At 41.1% G+C, this 17,808-nt stretch overlaps 1 protein-coding gene and 1 pseudogene across 1 annotated transcript; both read left to right on the top strand.

Annotated features, from left to right (window-relative positions):
- Positions 1 to 1,964, top strand: LOC146385875 (actin, cytoplasmic 1-like). Its single transcript, XM_084931865.1, has 6 exons — positions 1 to 131; positions 221 to 460; positions 856 to 1,102; positions 1,194 to 1,385; positions 1,472 to 1,653; positions 1,741 to 1,964. Exons 1-6 carry the CDS (start codon positions 9 to 11, stop codon positions 1,882 to 1,884), a joined length of 1,128 nt encoding a protein of 375 aa, XP_084787991.1. The 5' UTR covers positions 1 to 8; the 3' UTR covers positions 1,885 to 1,964.
- An 8,241-nt stretch (positions 1,965 to 10,205) lies between these two features.
- On the top strand, positions 10,206 to 14,063 carry LOC146385874 (actin, cytoplasmic 2-like; annotated as a pseudogene).
- The last annotated feature ends 3,745 nt before the right edge of the window (positions 14,064 to 17,808 follow it).

The following is a 17,808-nucleotide window of genomic DNA, read 5'->3' as shown; positions in this document are numbered from 1 at the left end:
TACAGAAAATGGAAGACGAAATTGCCGCCCTCGTTGTTGACAACGGATCTGGAATGTGCAAAGCTGGCTTTGCAGGAGATGATGCTCCACGTGCTGTGTTCCCCTCCATTGTTGGACGCCCCAGGCATCAGGTACATATTCCTTAATAAACCTCACATACCTTGTAACCTTTTCATAACTGCTGACCTTTTCATAATCGCACTGCTCTTTGCATTCCTAGGGTGTAATGGTTGGTATGGGCCAGAAGGACAGCTATGTTGGTGACGAGGCACAGAGCAAAAGAGGAATCCTGACCCTCAAGTACCCCATTGAGCACGGAATTGTCAACAACTGGGATGACATGGAGAAGATCTGGCATCACACCTTCTACAATGAGCTGAGAGTTGCCCCTGAGGAGCATCCAGTCCTGCTCACAGAGGCCCCCCTGAACCCCAAGTCAAACAGGGAAAAGATGACGCAGGTAACAAGAGCTGACACCTTGACGAACTTCCCCCTAAGTCAGGAAACTGTTGAGCTGCAGTGCCCAACAACAGGAAACTGTGTTGCCACTCGGGTGTTTCTTCCCCTGCTCAATCTGTCTTTCCTCATCCTCCTTCAACCCTCCAGGTTTTTTCTCCAGGTGTCTGCATGAAAAAAAAAAGAAGAATAGAGCAGGTTGCGGCACTTTAACTTGTAGAGTCAGTGTAACAAAGGAGTTTTGTAATAAATTGCTTTTCTATAAAGTAATTTTACTATTAAAATTCAACCCAGTGTGCTGTTCTTTCTATACGACTGAACTAACACATGGAAACTTATTTCAGATTACTCTGACTCTTAGTTTCACTGATCATCTCTTTTCTCCTGCTCTCCTTGCAGATCATGTTTGAGACCTTCAACACTCCTGCCATGTATGTGGCCATCCAGGCAGTGCTGTCCCTGTACGCCTCTGGTCGTACCACTGGTATTGTCATGGACTCCGGTGACGGTGTCTCCCACACTGTGCCCATCTATGAAGGCTACGCTCTGCCCCATGCCATTGTCAGGTTGGACCTGGCTGGCAGGGACCTCACAGACTACCTCATGAAAATCCTGACTGAGAGAGGCCACAGCTTTACCACCACAGGTGAGAAAATGGACACAGTCAAGGAAAGATGGTTTACACCAGGAAAAAAAAACAGAAAAGCCTAAATGTAATGCGTTTTCTTGTCTCACAGCTGAGCGTGAGATTGTGCGTGACATCAAGGAGAAGCTGTGCTATGTTGCCCTGGACTTTGAGCAGGAGATGGGAACTGCTGCCTCCTCTTCATCCCTGGAGAAGAGCTATGAGCTGCCTGATGGACAGGTCATCACTATTGGGAATGAGAGGTTCCGTTGCCCAGAGGCTCTCTTCCAGCCCTCATTCCTTGGTAAGCAGCATCAGCTTTAAGACGGATTTCTGTGATTTGTTAAGCAGTTGTAGCTGAGTGATCACTAATGTTCCAACTCTCCACAGGTATGGAGGCCTGTGGTATCCATGAAACTACCTATAACAGCATCATGAAGTGCGATGTTGACATCCGTAAGGACCTGTACGCCAACACTGTGCTGTCTGGAGGTACCACCATGTATCCTGGCATTGCTGACCGCATGCAGAAGGAGATCACTTCCCTGGCACCCAGCACCATGAAGATCAAGGTAAAATTCTTGTTGCTCAATCCTCAGTCTGTGATTTTTAAATGTGGAGTGTTTTCATTGCTGACAACTCTACTTCTGCCCTTGCAGATTATTGCTCCCCCAGAGAGGAAGTACTCTGTATGGATTGGAGGCTCCATCCTGGCTTCTCTGTCCACCTTCCAGCAGATGTGGATCAGCAAGCAGGAGTACGATGAGTCCGGCCCCAGCATCGTCCACAGAAAGTGCTTCTAAACAGACTGCCCCCACCCCACCACCACCACCACCACCAAAACACACACTGCAAGAAAAACAAATGACTGGCTCTGCATACATGCCTATAGCACCAAACTGGTGCATGCCTAGCCGATACCTTTTCCATTTTTCCATCACTTTGGCTATGGCACCATGCTTTCTGATGGGGAGAAACTCTGCAGGAAGCATAGAGCATCCCAGGCAGTGTGAATTTGTACTTAGTTTTTCTGTAACAAACTCTTTTTCACTTGAATGTATTTCAAAAATAAGAAATGTTTCCAAAAAATACTGGAAATTATCAGTAAATTAGTAAATCTATAAATCCAACATGAAATATTATGGCTTCTTCTTCTTCTAAAACATTGAAATTCAGCAATTTCAGCTTCATGAAGATGTATCTGCCAAGATTTTTGTATTAAAATGGTTTAGCAAAATTGACAGAAAAGATTATCAGTTTTGTGATATTTTTCTTTAGTTTAGTTTTTTGTTAGCTTTTTTTGTTTTTGGTCTCACTTGCTTTACTTATTGAATGTGTTTATTATTTATTTTTATATCTATAGATATTTTACTTCTTGGTCATTGCCAACTGCACTGTTTTCTCACAGCACGACCGTCGGTGGTATACTTGGACTGGTAGCCAGGGAGGCTGCAGCACTTGATGAACTGAGTTGACTGAGCATTTGTCCGAAAAGATGAATGCACAGTCAACTCTAACTGAAACAGAAAAATAAAGAAAGGAAGCAAAACAAGAGAAATGTGTCCAACTGTCAAAGGAGGCAAAAGTACAGGCAGCTATATATATATATAAGCTGCTAGATGAAAAAAATACTGAAGCTACTAATAGCTAACGAACTTCTTGAACTTCTTTACTCAAGTAAAAGTGATAAAGTCCAGGCTCTAAAATGAACTCAGAATAAGAAAGTAAAAAGCATCTGTTAGAAGAAGCTCTTTTGGTGAAGAGATAGCCGTTAGTATAGCTATTAATATAAAAATACCAATAATATTAGTACATGGGAATGAAAACTTTTCTTTTTACTTTGCCTCCACAGCTAAACAGAAAAATCGGATGAGTCCGGGGTTAAAGGGGTATTCAACTTAAACCCTAAAACCGATTTTAGGGTTTAAGTGGGAACCCTAAAATCGGTTTTATTGGCTCATTGTGGGGAAAAGAATCACAACTCACAATACTTTACACTGAGGGCTCCAGCAGATTTCCTTAGTGTTCGAGCTGTGATCAGCTGCTGCTGCGAATAGGTTTACTGCTCTTTATGGATTTACACAACTGAATTCAACGAGATGCAACACAATATTTCACAAAATGTTTTCCCTGATTTTCGTTCCCTACACTGACAGTATACTGCTTATGATGAGATGAGATAGCCTTTATTTGTCAGTTGCAGGTCTTTTGCCCACAACCGAGATGACAGACCTTGCCGACCGTACAAACAATACACAAACATCACATTGGGGAGACAGGTCACGCTAGGTAGCGAGGAAAAAACATCGAAATGTGTAACACAAAAGGATAATACAGGAATGCACAGATATCAACACACCATAGCACAATAAACACAGACAGCAACATGGGAAAGTGTTCCAGTGTGTACATCTGATCTGGGACCGCTGCAATCTTCGACTGCGCCTCCAGCTGACCCGATGTCCACATCAGAGGGGAGGTAAGCGTTGGAGGTGGCGTTGGATCCGGGGTAGGGAGGGTGATGCGTCAGTGAGTGCTTATCAGTATCAGTATATGTATGTGTGTGCGTGTCCATAGTTCAGCTGAGACAGTGTCCTTTGCCCTGCCAGGCTAAGTAAACAGTCTTCCAGCCAACCCAGGTGGCCTTGTAGGGAATGGGAAGGAACAGACTCAACACAGTCGTTATCAGGGAGTTTTTGTTCGGCTCCAGCCTTGAGCCCACAGCTGGCGCCGAAGGGGTAGCCGGATTATGATGGTAATTTTTCTTTTGCAACAACTCATGAGAATTTCAAAGCTGTTCTTTAACACTCCAACACTGGTCTCTCAATCTCCCGTTGGAGAACCGCGAGCTTGCCCATGATGGTATCAAACTTGCGTTCCGTGGTCTTGTCATTCTTTTGCTCAGAGAGCCGATTCTGAGACCTCACGACTGCAGTGAGCTGTTCCACGATGTAATCCAACTTTCGCTCAAAGGTATTATTTTGAGCAGGCCTCTCCTTGATGTAACCCAATATACGCTCAGAGGTGTTATTCACGGCAGCTGTAAGCGTCTCCAAAGTCTTAACCATGCTGCTTTCAATGAGCCCGTTCTGAGAAGTCACGCCTCGTCCCATCGTTTCAATCCCAGCGGGCAGCCTTGGGGGGGTTTGAACAGCCGGTTCCGCTTTTTTTAATTATCCGATAAGCCAGGGCCAAGCCAGCTCCGATCAGCAAGAACCCTGTTATCATGGTTCCGAATAGGTAGATATCTTCAGCGTCCTCGATTGACAGTCCCGCCAGGCACACAATCCTCCATGTCTGCCACCCGTCCATTGTGTATCCGGCAGGGAAAGTCCCTCCAGGGCACTCGGGCTCTCCCGAGCCCAGACTTCTCATTGAGAAAAGGGTGTCAATAGCATTCAGAGACCAGTTGATCAAATCCATAATTCTCTTTAGGTTTTAGAAACAGACTGTGAGAGAGTGTTCCAGGGAAAGTAATACAAAAAAAACACAAGACTAGACAAGGACATAAGAACTAACCAGGGAAGATAAGGGAGAGGTGAGGAGAAAAAGTGCGTCCGCCTCCTCCGAGAGCCAAAAGGTCTTCGTATTATTATAGTATAAATCTTCAATTTAGTGAATGAATCTAAGTGTCTCATCAGTTTAAATTAACAATTAATCTCTGCTGCTCTGCACTTGATGTAACCTAACTGTGACCATTAACAGAGCCACTGTGCACCAGTCCCTACCTTGATGCTAAAGTACTGGGAACACAGCTTTTGAACAAAACGCTATTCCCGATTGTTAGGGGCCATTTTAGCGCCTTAGTGTAGTGCTGTAAATTATTAAATGAAATAAAAAAAAATTTCCAGTAAAGTTAAAAAGTATTTTTACTTGATAATTTCCAGCCTCTGGCGTCTATGTATGTGTGTTGGAGAAGCCATTGTGGCAGGAACATGGACCAAAAGGATTAAATCTGAGTAGCCTACAAAGTCAGACAAAGTTAGAACTGTTCTTTTCGCTACACCTACTGCACACAAACAAACTAAGGCCTCCAGCTACTGAGTTCAGTTAGACAGAGAAATATGCCACTGGACGTGGTCATTTCCCATCCTCCAGGGACAAAACGGATGTCATGTAACCCCCCCCCTTTCATCTACTGTCGGGGTGAATGGTTAATATGAAAATACTTTGGGCTATGACACCTTCCCCTTCTCACCCTCCGGCCCGAGTCAAACAGTTTCAGTTCCTGGCTTTTCAGATCAATCATTAAACCAATGTACTGTGGCCCCACACTGAAAACACCTTTCATTATTTCTCCCTCTACGTTCTCTGCCTCAGAAACTCAGAAAAAGACATTCAAGCTTGACACTGAGACTGCAGAGACAAGAGTATGGGGCATAGAGGCTTGATAACTAAACCTAAAGACTAGATAACAAAACTAAGAAGACCTGAGAAAACAAATATTAAACAGAGGGATCTCAATCATAATAACCAGAACTTGGAACAGAATCTTAACTTCACAATATTAAATAAACAGAATCAAAAGTCCAAACACATAAAAACTGTGTCACAGACCCAGGACCATGACATCTTAGTATTTTCATAACATTTTCATCTTGCAGAACTAACCAGTTTTTGATTTAAGGGGCATCTATCCATCCTGCAGTCTGAGATGTTGTAAGCTGCTGTGCTGTGACTGCTGTGACAGGAGGTTAATCTGGTTTCTATCTTGCTTTTGACACTTAAACACTGAGACACTTGATTAGTAACAATTTTTTGGCCCTGCGTGTCCCTACTTTCTTTTATAAATGTACCAATATAGCACGGACAGTCGTAACACCAGTATTAATACAGAAAGAAAACTGCTTTTTTATACTTATTGTGTGCATATAAACTTTGTCTCATCAGCTCTAGGGAACTTTATTATCACAGTCTTATAGGCACCTGCTTGATAACAAAGACATAATGCCTCATGACCTTGCAGCTTACAGTAATTTGTTTGTCATTGCACACACAATCAGGTTACAAGAAGGCTACAATCATATACCATTAGTATACAAAAGGTTAAGTGTGTTGAAATACAAGTTTTCCACTACAATGTTCATGTGTTCATGTGTAATAAATTGATAACAGGGGTAATAGCTTTATTTTGATACCAAACATAGGTATGTATGGGAAATTGCACAACTGTTAATCATATCTCATTCAGGCCTACAAGATTAATGAGTCCTTGAAAATCACATGCGCCATAGGTTAGGTGAAGAGAGGTGATGGGAGATAAGAAATTTATAGTCTCATTACAATCATGCTGTAAACATTAGCCCCCCTAAGTCGGACCACATGCATTTCTGGCACAGAGTCCCATGTGGTCTGTGCCCCCAGTGCATGTGGCCCCAAGACCCAGTGTCCTGGTATCTGCAAATGAGCAACAGGTAAATGCACTGGTGAAATCACATTTATCCCATTAATTAAATTATATAAATTAATTATTCTGTTAGGTTTCCAGTGCACAAATATGCAAGGGTATGTTATATGAGTATGTTATATGAATAATGGACATAATCAGGATTTATTGGCCCCATTCACAATACTTATAATGCCTATCAAAGTTATGCACACTGCGATAATTTGGACAGATGATAAAAATAGGATTTATTGAACACTGCCCGACCCCAGATAGTTAACACTGACAGTACATAGGTTAGTTTACTGGAACTTCTCTCCCCGTCATGCCAAAGTGCAGAACCAGTGACTGTATATGCCATACCCAGTGGATGTGTATGAGCCACTCAGAGTAACTCATGTGAAAAGTTCTGCTCTTATGGAGAGGGGCTGCAGCAGTCCTCCTACACTGAATACGCTCCCTCACACAGGTAAGACAAGTGCTAAATGCCAATGGAAGTTTTTCTCATGCATAAAATGTTTTCATTTGACATCTTTGTATTTTAAACACCAGGAAGTGGTTTTTTTTTTTTCACTATTTAAGTTAAAAGATCAGGTTTTCTATAAGTCCTCATTTTAGTTGAAATAACCACTTAAATCATACTTGTTATACCTTGACAGCTTTCGTAGAAATGTGTTGGTAGCTATGCGTAGACCACCTCTTGCCTTCAGAACTGCCTTAATTCTTCCTACATGATTCAAGCTCCAGACTTTACCGGAGGCAGGATACACCCTAGAGAGTTCAGCTGTCTCTCACAGGGTTGGCAAAGAAAGACAGACAGACATCCACATCACATTCACATCTACAGCCAATTAAGAATAACCTAATGATGAAGCCTCATCTGTTATTGGACTGTGGGAGGAGGCCAGACTACCCGCAGAGAACCCACGATTGCACAAGGAGAACTTTCAGTCTCCACAAAGAAAGGCCCAGGACCTTCTTACTGTGAAGCAACAGGTCATCATGATGCAAGTCTCCTGTTCCAGAACATCTCAAAGGTGCCGTCTTGGATTCAGATCTGGAACTGTGAAGGTCATTTGAGTACCAGTAACAGTTTGAGATGTTTTGAGCTTCGTGACATGGTGAGGGATCCTGCTGGAAGCAGCCATAAGAAGATGAGTATACAGTGGCTATAAAGGGACACGGTTTAACAAAAACTCTCAAGCAGACTTTGGTGTTTAAATGATGCTCGGCTGATACCCAGTGTACCAAGAAAATATCCCCAGGACCATTATACCACTACCAGCCTGAACCACTGAAACAAGAAAGGGTGCATCTGTACTTTCATGCAAACACACTACTACCAGTGAAATGTCACACCAGAAAGGTTGCCGGTTCGAGCCCCGGCTCGGACAGTCTCGGTCGTTGTGTCCTTGGGCAAGACACTTCACCTACCCCCTACTGGTGATGGCCAGAGGGGCCGATGGCGTAATATGGCAGCCTCGCCTCTGTCAGTGTAAAGTGCTTTGAGGGGTCCCGAAAAGCGCTATAGAAATGCAATCCATTATTATATGTGAGGGGGCAAACTCCTCAAGATGGGTGGTGGCCATTTAGAAGTCGGCCATCTTGGATACAACTTTTGTTTTTTCAATAGGAAGAGGGCCATGTGACACATCAAACTTATTGGTAATGTCACAAGAAAAACAATGGTGTGCTTGGTTTCAACGTAACTTTATTCTTTCATGAGTTATTTACAAGTTTCTGACCACTTATAAAATGTGTTCAATGTGCTGCCCATTGTGTTGGATTGTCAATGCAACCCTCTTCTCCCACTCTTCACACACTGATAGCAACACCGCAGGAGAAATGCCAGCACAGGCATCCAGTATCCGTAGTTTCAGGTGCTGCGCATCTCGTATCTTCACACCATAGACAATTGCCTTCAGATGACCCCAAAGATAAAAGTCTAAGGGGGTCAGATCGGGAGACCTTGGGGGCCATTCAACTGGCCCACGACGACCAATCCACTTTCCAGGAAACTGTTCATCTAGGAACGCTCGGACCTGGCACCCATAATGTGGTGGTGCACCATCTTGCTGGAAAAACTCAGGGAACATGCCAGCTTCAGTGCATAAAGAGGGAAACACATCAACATGTAGCAATTTCAAATATCCAGTGGCCTTGAGGTTTCCATTGATGAAGAATGGACCCACTATCGTTGTACCCCATATACCACACCAAACCATCACTTTTGTTGTGCCAACAGTCTTGGAGGGATCCATCCAATGTGGGTTAGTGTCAGACCAATAGCGGTGGTTTTGTTTGTTAACTTCACCATTCACATAAAAGTTTGCCTCATCACTGAACAAAATCTTCTGCGTGAACTGAGGGTCCTGTTCCAATTTTTGTTTTGCCCATTCTGCAAATTCTGTGCGCCGATCTGGGTCATCCTCGTTGAGATGCTGCAGTAGCTGGAGTTTGTAAGGGTGCCATTTGTGAGTAGCTAATATCCGCCGAAGGGATGTTCGATTAATGCCACTCTCCAGTGACATGCGGCGAGTGCTACACTGTGGGCTCTTGCTGAATGAAGCTAGGACAGCTGCTGATGTTTCTTCATTAGTGACAGTTTTCTTGCGTCCACATTTTGGCAAATCCAACACTGAACCAGTTTCACGAAACTTAGTAAGCAGTTTGCTAACTGTAGCATGGGAGATGGGTGGTCTTCTAAATGGCCACCATGGTCACCACCCATCTTGAGGAGTTTGCCCCCTCACATATACTAATGTGCCACAAACAGGACTTTAATATCGCCAACTATTCCCATTTTATTATGGTGTATCCATATAAATGGCCCACCCTGTATATATATATATACATATATATGTTGGGGAGCTCTGCTGTCAGATGAACATCCAGATGAACACAATCAACTAATCAACTACCTGGCACTCAGCACCTATTCTCCCCTACCCTCTATTACACTTACAGTTATAGGTAACTTTAACTGTAAATAACTTTGATTATAGTATAAATTAAAATCAGATGAGTCGTATCAGTATTTCCAGATTTTGACAAGAAACTATACAATAATTTTAACACAACATACTGTAGAACTGAAAATGTAACTTATCTTGAACCAAGGTTTAGGTCATTCATATTTGGTAGACCTGCCAAATTTTGGTGGAGATCAGGACAATTTCTGGAAAGTAAAATCTTTAGTGTTTTTATTTTTTACTTAAATTATCACCTTCAATCCAAATTCTGTTCAAGCCTATCTGGTATGGCCTCTGTTAATCAGAGGATCATGTTACCTTTGTGTGAGGGGTTCTAGTGTTAACAAGCACTTAAACACTTATACCTAACAAAGTAGCTGGTGAGTGGATTTTTGATGGTATGTAATAACTACGGTCATCGATGTTTTCAGTTTTGTAGTCTAACAAATCAGTATGTGTGGAAAAGTTTTCTTCCTTACAGTTAGCATCTGCTTTGGCAAGGCCTGCAGTGCTGGCTGATGACTGCAGGTCCAACTAATTTTGTAGAAGGAACAAGTAAAATTAACATTTTTGCTGTCATTGGACCTATGAAGAAAATTGTCATTTAAGGTCACTTAACACTGAACACTGCGCCACTGCGACATCCAGCATTCGTTCTCTATAACAACAAGACTTTTTATCCAGGCTATCTGCTAGATTTAACCCAGATTACTGCTTAACATCAAGTCTAAAAATCCTCTATTACCTTTTTTTTTTCCTTCAGAAAATGGAAGACGAAATTGTTGCCGTTGTCATAGATAATGGGTCCGGTATGTGCAAAGTTGGCTTTGCAGAAAATGATGCTCCACATGCTGTGTTCCCCTCCATTGTTGGACGCCCCAGACATCAGGTATTCCATCACATATTCCTCAAGAGTACTTTATAAACCTCAAATATCCTGTAAATTTTGTAACAATTGTTTTTTTCTTTGTTGCCCAGGGTGTAATGATTGGTATGAGCCACAAAGACAGCTTTGTGGGTGACAGGGCACAGAGCAAAAGAGGAATCCTGACTCTCAAGTACCCCATTGAGCACGGTATTGTTACCAACTGGGATGACATAGAGATGCTCTGGCATCACATGTTTTACAATGAGCTGAGAGTTTCCCCTGAGGACCACCCAGTCCTCCTCATAGAGGCCCCCCTGAACCCCAAGATAAACAGGGAAATGATGGCACAGGTAATGAGGGCTGACACCAGTTTCCTCCTACTTCTTCAACCTACCTTAAACTATTTTTTTTTTTTTTTTTTTGCCTTTGCAGATGCTTTGGGTTTCTATCTTTGCACTGTGATGCATCAGGAATGATGACCTGCAGCATGGGCGCTGCTGTTTATAAATTAGACCCATCAGACTTTAGCTGAAGTAGAAAACAAATGTTTAACTACACTGGTGTCTGCGTGAAGTAACTGTTAATAGCAGTGCAAATTACTGCACTCAGACTTATACAGTCAGTATAGCAAAAGAGTCATTTTATTACAGTATTCATGCTGTTGTTTCTGTATGACTAAACACATATGGTACATTTCATCTCAGACCACATTTTCTATTCAACCATCTCCTATGATGAATTTTATGATTTTAGATTTTATGGTGCAAAAATTAGATTTATTTATATGATTGTTGTGAAAATTTATCTTCATATATCAACTACTTTTCAAGCTGCACTACCCGTCAAAAGAACGCGCCAATTTTTCCAGTTTTTTATTGAAAATTATGTAGTTTAGTGTCTCATTGCACTCTGAAATGAAAGCTACAAATAAGCAATTGCAGTTAAAAATAAATCATGGAATCAATTTATAGACCAAAATGTATTCTTAACTTTTGACTTATCAAAGTAGCCACCTTTAGCAGATATAGCAGCTGAACATGTGGCATTCTTTCTACAACAGAAATCAAATACTGTTCAGAAAGTTCTTCCCATATCTTTTGCAAAAGTACCGATAAATGTGTGGCACTTGTAGGTGGCTTTCTTTCACTCTTCGGTCCAGTTTATCCCAAACCAGCTCAAGAGGGTTTAAGTCTGGAGACTGTGCTGGAGACCATGTTTTCAAGCTTAGCATCTTGTTCTTTTTTCCTGAGGGAGTTCTGGCATAACTTGGACTTAAGCTTACTGTAGGATGAACCCATGACCAACTAGGTGCATAGCAGAGGGTATTGCATAGTGCTACAGAATGCTGTGGTAGTCATTTTGGTTAGGATGCCTCTTACTCTATACAAGTCATCGACCCTGGATCCAGCTAAACAGCCCCAGAACATCCCACTTCCTCCTCCATGTTTGACAGTTGATGCCACACACTGTGGAATCATCCTTTCACCTACTCAACGGTGTACAAAGATTCTGTGTGATGAACCAAAGATTTCAAATTTATTAGTAGCACCAGCTTTCAAGGCTTGATCAACCTCCGTTGCTGCAAACTTATGGGCTCAAAATGTGGTCATAAATATTTTGTACTTGTAAAAAAGATTTGTATGCGTAAAAAAGATTTGTGTGTGTGTAAAAAAGATTTGTGTGTGTAAAAAGAATTTGTGTGTGCGTAAAAAAGATTTGTGTGTGCGTAAAAAAGATTTGTATGTGGACTTAGCCAAAAAAAACCCTGCAAGTTACAAGTACGAATTTTGACCCTATTTTTCTTCCTTTCATCTGATTGGTCAATGTCATGTCAATCACAAATGTAACAATCCAATCAGAGAACAGATGGGTTTGGCTGTCGGAGGGGCGCTTTTTTGAATTTCAGAACAATTATTATGAATTATTATATGTTGCACACTTGGATTAAAAGGAATTGAAACCAGTGTAGCTTCGTGAGTCCGCCTTTATCTTCTGTACATATATAGACATGGTTCATGGTTACACGTTTGCACACAGTCTCACACAGCTCTTGTTGGGCACACTGCATTATGGTGAGTGGCCTGGCATATTTACGCCCGCTAGAGCTGCTCATTTCAGGAGATACTGCCCCTTGTGGTGTAACGGAGGAATAACTACCCTTCCAGCACTATGTCTCATTAGAGACTGGGGCACACATTATTTTACAACAAATAAAGAAAATAACATATTTGAACAATCAGAACATTTTAACCAAACATTGTAAATAAAAGATTTTGGGGAAGGGGGGTCTTGTTTTTGTCAGTGATGCCTTGCTTACTCTTACATATAAACGTTAACATTTTCCACCATACAATATATGCAAATTGGAGATAGTTGAGGACAATAATTGTTTGGTTGGAGACAGAATGACCAATATGAGCTTATTTCAGAGTACTTTGGCTTTTAGTTTCACTGATGACCTCTTTTCTCCTGCTCTCCTGCAGGCCATGTTTGAGACCTTCAACACTCCTGCCATGTATGTGGCCATCCAGGCAGTGCTGTCCCTGTACGCCTCTGGTCGTACCACTGGTATTGTCACGGACTCCGGTGACGGTGTGACCCACACTGTGCCCATCTATGAAGGCTACGCTCTGCCCCATGCCATCCTCAGATTGGACCTGGCTGGCAGGGACCTCACAGACTACCTTGGTAAAATCCTCACTGAGAGGGGCCACAACTTTACCACCACAGGTGAGCACATGGACACAGTCAAGAGAAGATGTGTAAAACTAGGAAAAAATTTAAAAATCACAATAAAAAGTTGGGGGTTTTCTTGTCTCACAGCTGAGTGTGAGATTGTGCGTGACATTAAGGAGACTCTGTGCTATGTTGCACTGGACTTTGAGAGAGAGATTGAAAGAGCTGCCTGCTCTTCGTCATTGGATAAGAAGTATGAGCTGCCTGATGGACAGGTCATCACTATGGGAATGAGAGGTTCCGTTGCCCAGAGGCTCTCTTCCAGCCCTCATTCCTTGGTAAGCAGCGTCAGCTTTAAGACAGATTTCTGTGATTTGTAAAAAGTAGTCCTTAGCAAGGCTAACCTTAACCCCAAACTTTCCAACTCTCCACAGGTATGGAGTCTTGTGGTATCCATGTAACTACCTTTAACAGCATCATGAAGTGTGACGTTGACATCCGTAAGGACCTGTACGCCAACATTGTGCTGTCTGGAGGTACCACCATGTATCCAAGCATTGCTGACCGCATGCAGAAGGAGATGACTTCACTGGCACCCAAAAACCTAAAAATCAAGGTAAAGTTATTGCTTCTTATGTACTCTTTCATACTCACTCTTTTTTTAAAGGTGCTTCACTTTCACACGAACAAGGTAATTAACACTGTGCTGAATTTGTATGTCTGGCAGAATGTAAGTGCACTTCCTAAAAGTCTTCATTGCTGAACCCTCTTCATCTCTGCCCTTGCAGATTATTGCTCCCCCAGAGAGGAAGTACTCTGTATGGATTGGAGGCTCCATCCTGGCTTCTCTGTCCACCTTCCAGGACATTATTAATCCTTTATTTATCCAGGTAAAAAATCTCATTGAGATTAAAAATCTCATTTCCAAGAGAGACCTGGCATCATGGCAACAAAAGTCACATACCACATAGGTATATAACATTTAAAACAAATACAATATCCCATACAAACATAATGTGGATCAGCAAGCAGGAGTACGATGAGTCCAGCGCCAGCATCGTCCACAGAAAGTGCTTCTAGATAGACTGCCCTCAACCTACCAAAGCACACACTGCTACAAACCCCATAGTGACTGGCTCTGCATGCATGTCTACATCACCAGAATGATGTATGCCGAGCCTACACCTCTTCCATTTTTAATTCATCACTCTGGGTATGGTACCATGCACCCTGATGGGGAGAAATTCTTCCGCCTGAATTTATTTCCAAAATTAAGCCCATTGATATTGGAAAAGTTTGTATGATAACACTCAGTACATTAGTAAATTTATAAATCAAGCAAAATTCTATTACTTTTTTTGTTCTGCCTAATTTGCACAACTTCTGTTTTTTGCTTCACTATTACTTTATTATTACACATATGCTTTCACACTAATGCTCTTATTAACTATGAGTGTTCTTCCCAGTGAAATCTGGAAAATCTACATCTTACAGATTGAACAATTTTATAATATAGTGAAATACAGAGATTGGGTTAAGCTTCGTGAAGATGTATTTGACAAATTTTGGGGTGTAAAACACAACACTGAACACTGATTGAAAGTAGAGAGGCATTTCCTCTGAATACTTTGCTAGTTTTATTCATAGCCATCTGCTACAATGAATGGAGGGAAAGACTTTATCTTATTTTTCTGCAAATATTGATTTATAAAGATGAATTAATAGCACAATGTTAAGGTAAAAGCCATGCCCTAATGACTTAATTTTGTTTTCTGTATTAGTATTTTTTTATCAGCAGACTTTTCTTTTTCTTAGAGATGCACTGTATTTAGGTGATTAATGAGGGTTTCTTTTATTTTAATGCAAATAATTAATGCAAATATTTGTAAATGATGATCATTTTGTCTTTTGTCTGTGTCTGTTTACATTTCTGTAATAAAAACATCTTTGTCAATAAAATCAGTGAATAACTTTAAGTAAATAATCATGATCTCAGTATTGGACAAAATATTCATGATTGCCATTTTGGTAATCAAGTGCAAGCATCAGTGGTGCTCAGCATGTAGAAATATAGGTGACCAGCTAAATAAAGCTCGCTTTTCGTTCAAACACAACTCTACTCTCCGCATCTGCATCTGAGTTGTGAAATCAACACAATCGGAGCACCCCGCCGTGACACTATAGATAAATGTATAATTGCTATTTTGAGTGGCTGTAGCTCAGGTGGTAGAGCAGGTCACCTACTAACCAGAAGATTGGTGATTCTATATCTGTCTTTAAAAAAATTTAATGTCTGCCTTAAGCATTTATACTAATTAAGCTATGCAGAATACAGATACACCATTTATCTATTCTTTTTATACTGCTCATCTGGAGCTGGGCTTCAGCAGCCTAAAAAGAGAAATTCATGCCTCCTACCTCTCAGCCACCTCCTCCTGCTGATCACTGAGACATTCCCAAGCAGATCTGTAACCTCTCCAGTCCCGGGTCTACTCTGGGGCCACGTCCCAGCCTCACACCAGGTTATTTTTTTTCAGGTAATGTTTTTTGTTTGTATCAAATGTTCCAAAAGGCATCGTCAGCATTGGGATTATTAGCAGAAATTAGACGTGGCATGCTCTAGTTGGCTCAAGCTTCTTGTGTCAGACAGTCTCCAGTCTTCAGATAGATTAGTTGTAAAGAAGAAAAAATAAATAAGTCATGGTATAGATGTTTTAAAGGCAGAAACTATCCATACAGGCCAAAAACTTTTTTGTGCCATGTAAATGTATGTGAAAGCATATAAATATGCTTTAAAATACTGTTGAGTTGGACAGTTTCACCTGTTTGTCTGTGGGGATTGTCTGCCCTCAGGTGGCCACTATGGGAATTGAAGGAAGTCGTTTGGGCCAGATTGAAGTCTTTGTTTGGATCATGGAGACAGGTAACTCATTTGCCACCATTTGATGTTTTAACAACAGAAATGTTACCCTTATAATTATTGTTGAAATGAACTATGCAGTTGTCTGAGTGATGTAACAAGTGCAGTAGGCAGTGTACTGTATGTGTGTGTGTGTTTTTTCTCTTTTAAACAGATGCTCTGATAAACCTCACTTGTTGTCACTTTTTACTAGGAAAGAAGAGCATGTTAAAGACTTCAGCTCAATCAGTTAAACATATGGTGTTGTTAAAGCTTATAAAGTTACCAAGAAGTCCCTTGAAATCTTTGCAAAATAAAACACTTGGCTATGGAAGGACTGGGATCATAGAAGAGGGGGACATACTTTTTGGCTGTCACAGCCTGATAAAATGTGTAACACTGAAGTAAGACAGAGAGTGGTTACAAAGAGGAGATGGATTTTGGTACACTATAGGTCCAACCACAAACCTCCAGAAGATAACGAAGGTGCGCAAAACAGTTACGTAACAAAACAGTTATATAACTAAAACGTATTTTTCTCTTTAGTGTTATAATTTTGTTTACCAATTTCCATTATATTAAAGGAAGATCGGAATTATTTATCTAGCAGACAATCATTTGCATTAGTAACTTGAACTACATAAATAAAAGATATTTTACTGATTTTGCTTGAAATTGATATTAAAATGTATTCACTTTACTTTCAAAACGATACAATAGCGGGGTTTTCCAACATTCTAGGTTTATGCAACGAACATAGATCAGTAATGAGCAGCACACCGACGAATGAAAAGAAACTATCTGCTTTGGAGTCGCGCGTTCCTTTGCAGAACACAACAAAGTTGCGGTTCCTCGTGAGCGCGCCTTAGGGGACTGGGATACAATTATTGTCAGAGGTACTGCTTTGGCCTAATACCTATTAAAACTACACCTAACAGAGCCACACCTGTGCAGCTATATTTACAGAATACAGTCAGAACATTTCCTGCAAAAGATAACTTATACAGCTGAGATTTTATATTAAAAGGTTATATGGAGACAAAACATTAAACTGTGGAGCATTCCATTGGCATTTCAGTTTGCCAGAATTTTTTTCATTACAGAGCAGAGCCTGCATTTTAACCACGTGGACCGAGAAATATGAACACGTCTCACATATGTCACTGATCGTGCTGTTCATGTAGAAAGAAAGAAAGAAAGAAAGAAAGAAAGAAAGAAAGAAAGAAAGAAAGAAAGAAAGAAAGAAAGAAATTAGTCACATGGGTTACTCTGTCACGGTGACAGAACGAATAGAAGTGTTTAGGTAGTTCAGTAGTATTTTGTAAGTATGTTTCGTTTTATAAATACAGAATACAGATCGTGTTCAAAATAAGACACCGGATTCAAAATAGATGATACAGTGTGTGTGTGTGTGTGTGTGCGAGTGTGTGTGTGTGTGTGTGTGTGTGTGTGTGTGTGTGTGTGTGTGTGTGTGTGTGTGTGTGTGTGTGTGTGTTAAAGCTGAATAATTACATTTAAAAGCCAAATACAAAAAAAAAATTCCAGTTTCCAGTGGACCAAGCAGATTAAAATGAGTCATTTCTCCCCTCCTGTTTTTTAAGTTAAATATCATGGTCAGCACTGACAGCTGTTCCTAGTTCCTGATCTGCTGCATTAAAATTAAGTCTGTGTTCTTTATTTTCCTTTGCGATGTTGAAATGCTGGTGCTAGAGGTCGTTTGATAACGAACGTGCTTAACTCAAGCTGAACAGCTCATCTGACTCTCTTAGGTGCAAATGTAATGATAACATGCTGGAATAGGGCCTGCTATTCTGTGTCGTGAAGTCTACGTTTCGGTGTTTTGTAACTCCCCGTTTTATTTTGATAGCATCTTGTCTCATGTGCGCTATATTTCGTTTTCCTTCCACTGTCTTGTCTTACCTTATT

The sequence above is a fragment of the Perissodus microlepis genome, chromosome 6 (assembly GCF_051167445.1).
Source record: "Perissodus microlepis isolate ML-2025 ecotype Zambia chromosome 6, ASM5116744v1, whole genome shotgun sequence".
In the NCBI taxonomy this organism is placed as follows: domain Eukaryota; kingdom Metazoa; phylum Chordata; class Actinopteri; order Cichliformes; family Cichlidae; genus Perissodus; species Perissodus microlepis.
The sequence above is the reverse complement of the archived record's forward strand: the minus strand, read 5'-3'. Positions and strand labels throughout refer to the sequence as shown.

Coding starts and splice junctions, on each gene's coding strand:
- LOC146385875 (XM_084931865.1), top strand. CDS start 9: ATGGAAGACGAAATTGCCGCCCTCGTTGTTGACAACGGATCTGGAATG. Junction 132..220: donor TTGGACGCCCCAGGCATCAG/GTACATATTCCT, acceptor TTGCATTCCTAG/GGTGTAATGGTTGGTATGGG. Junction 1,103..1,193: donor CCACAGCTTTACCACCACAG/GTGAGAAAATGG, acceptor CTTGTCTCACAG/CTGAGCGTGAGATTGTGCGT.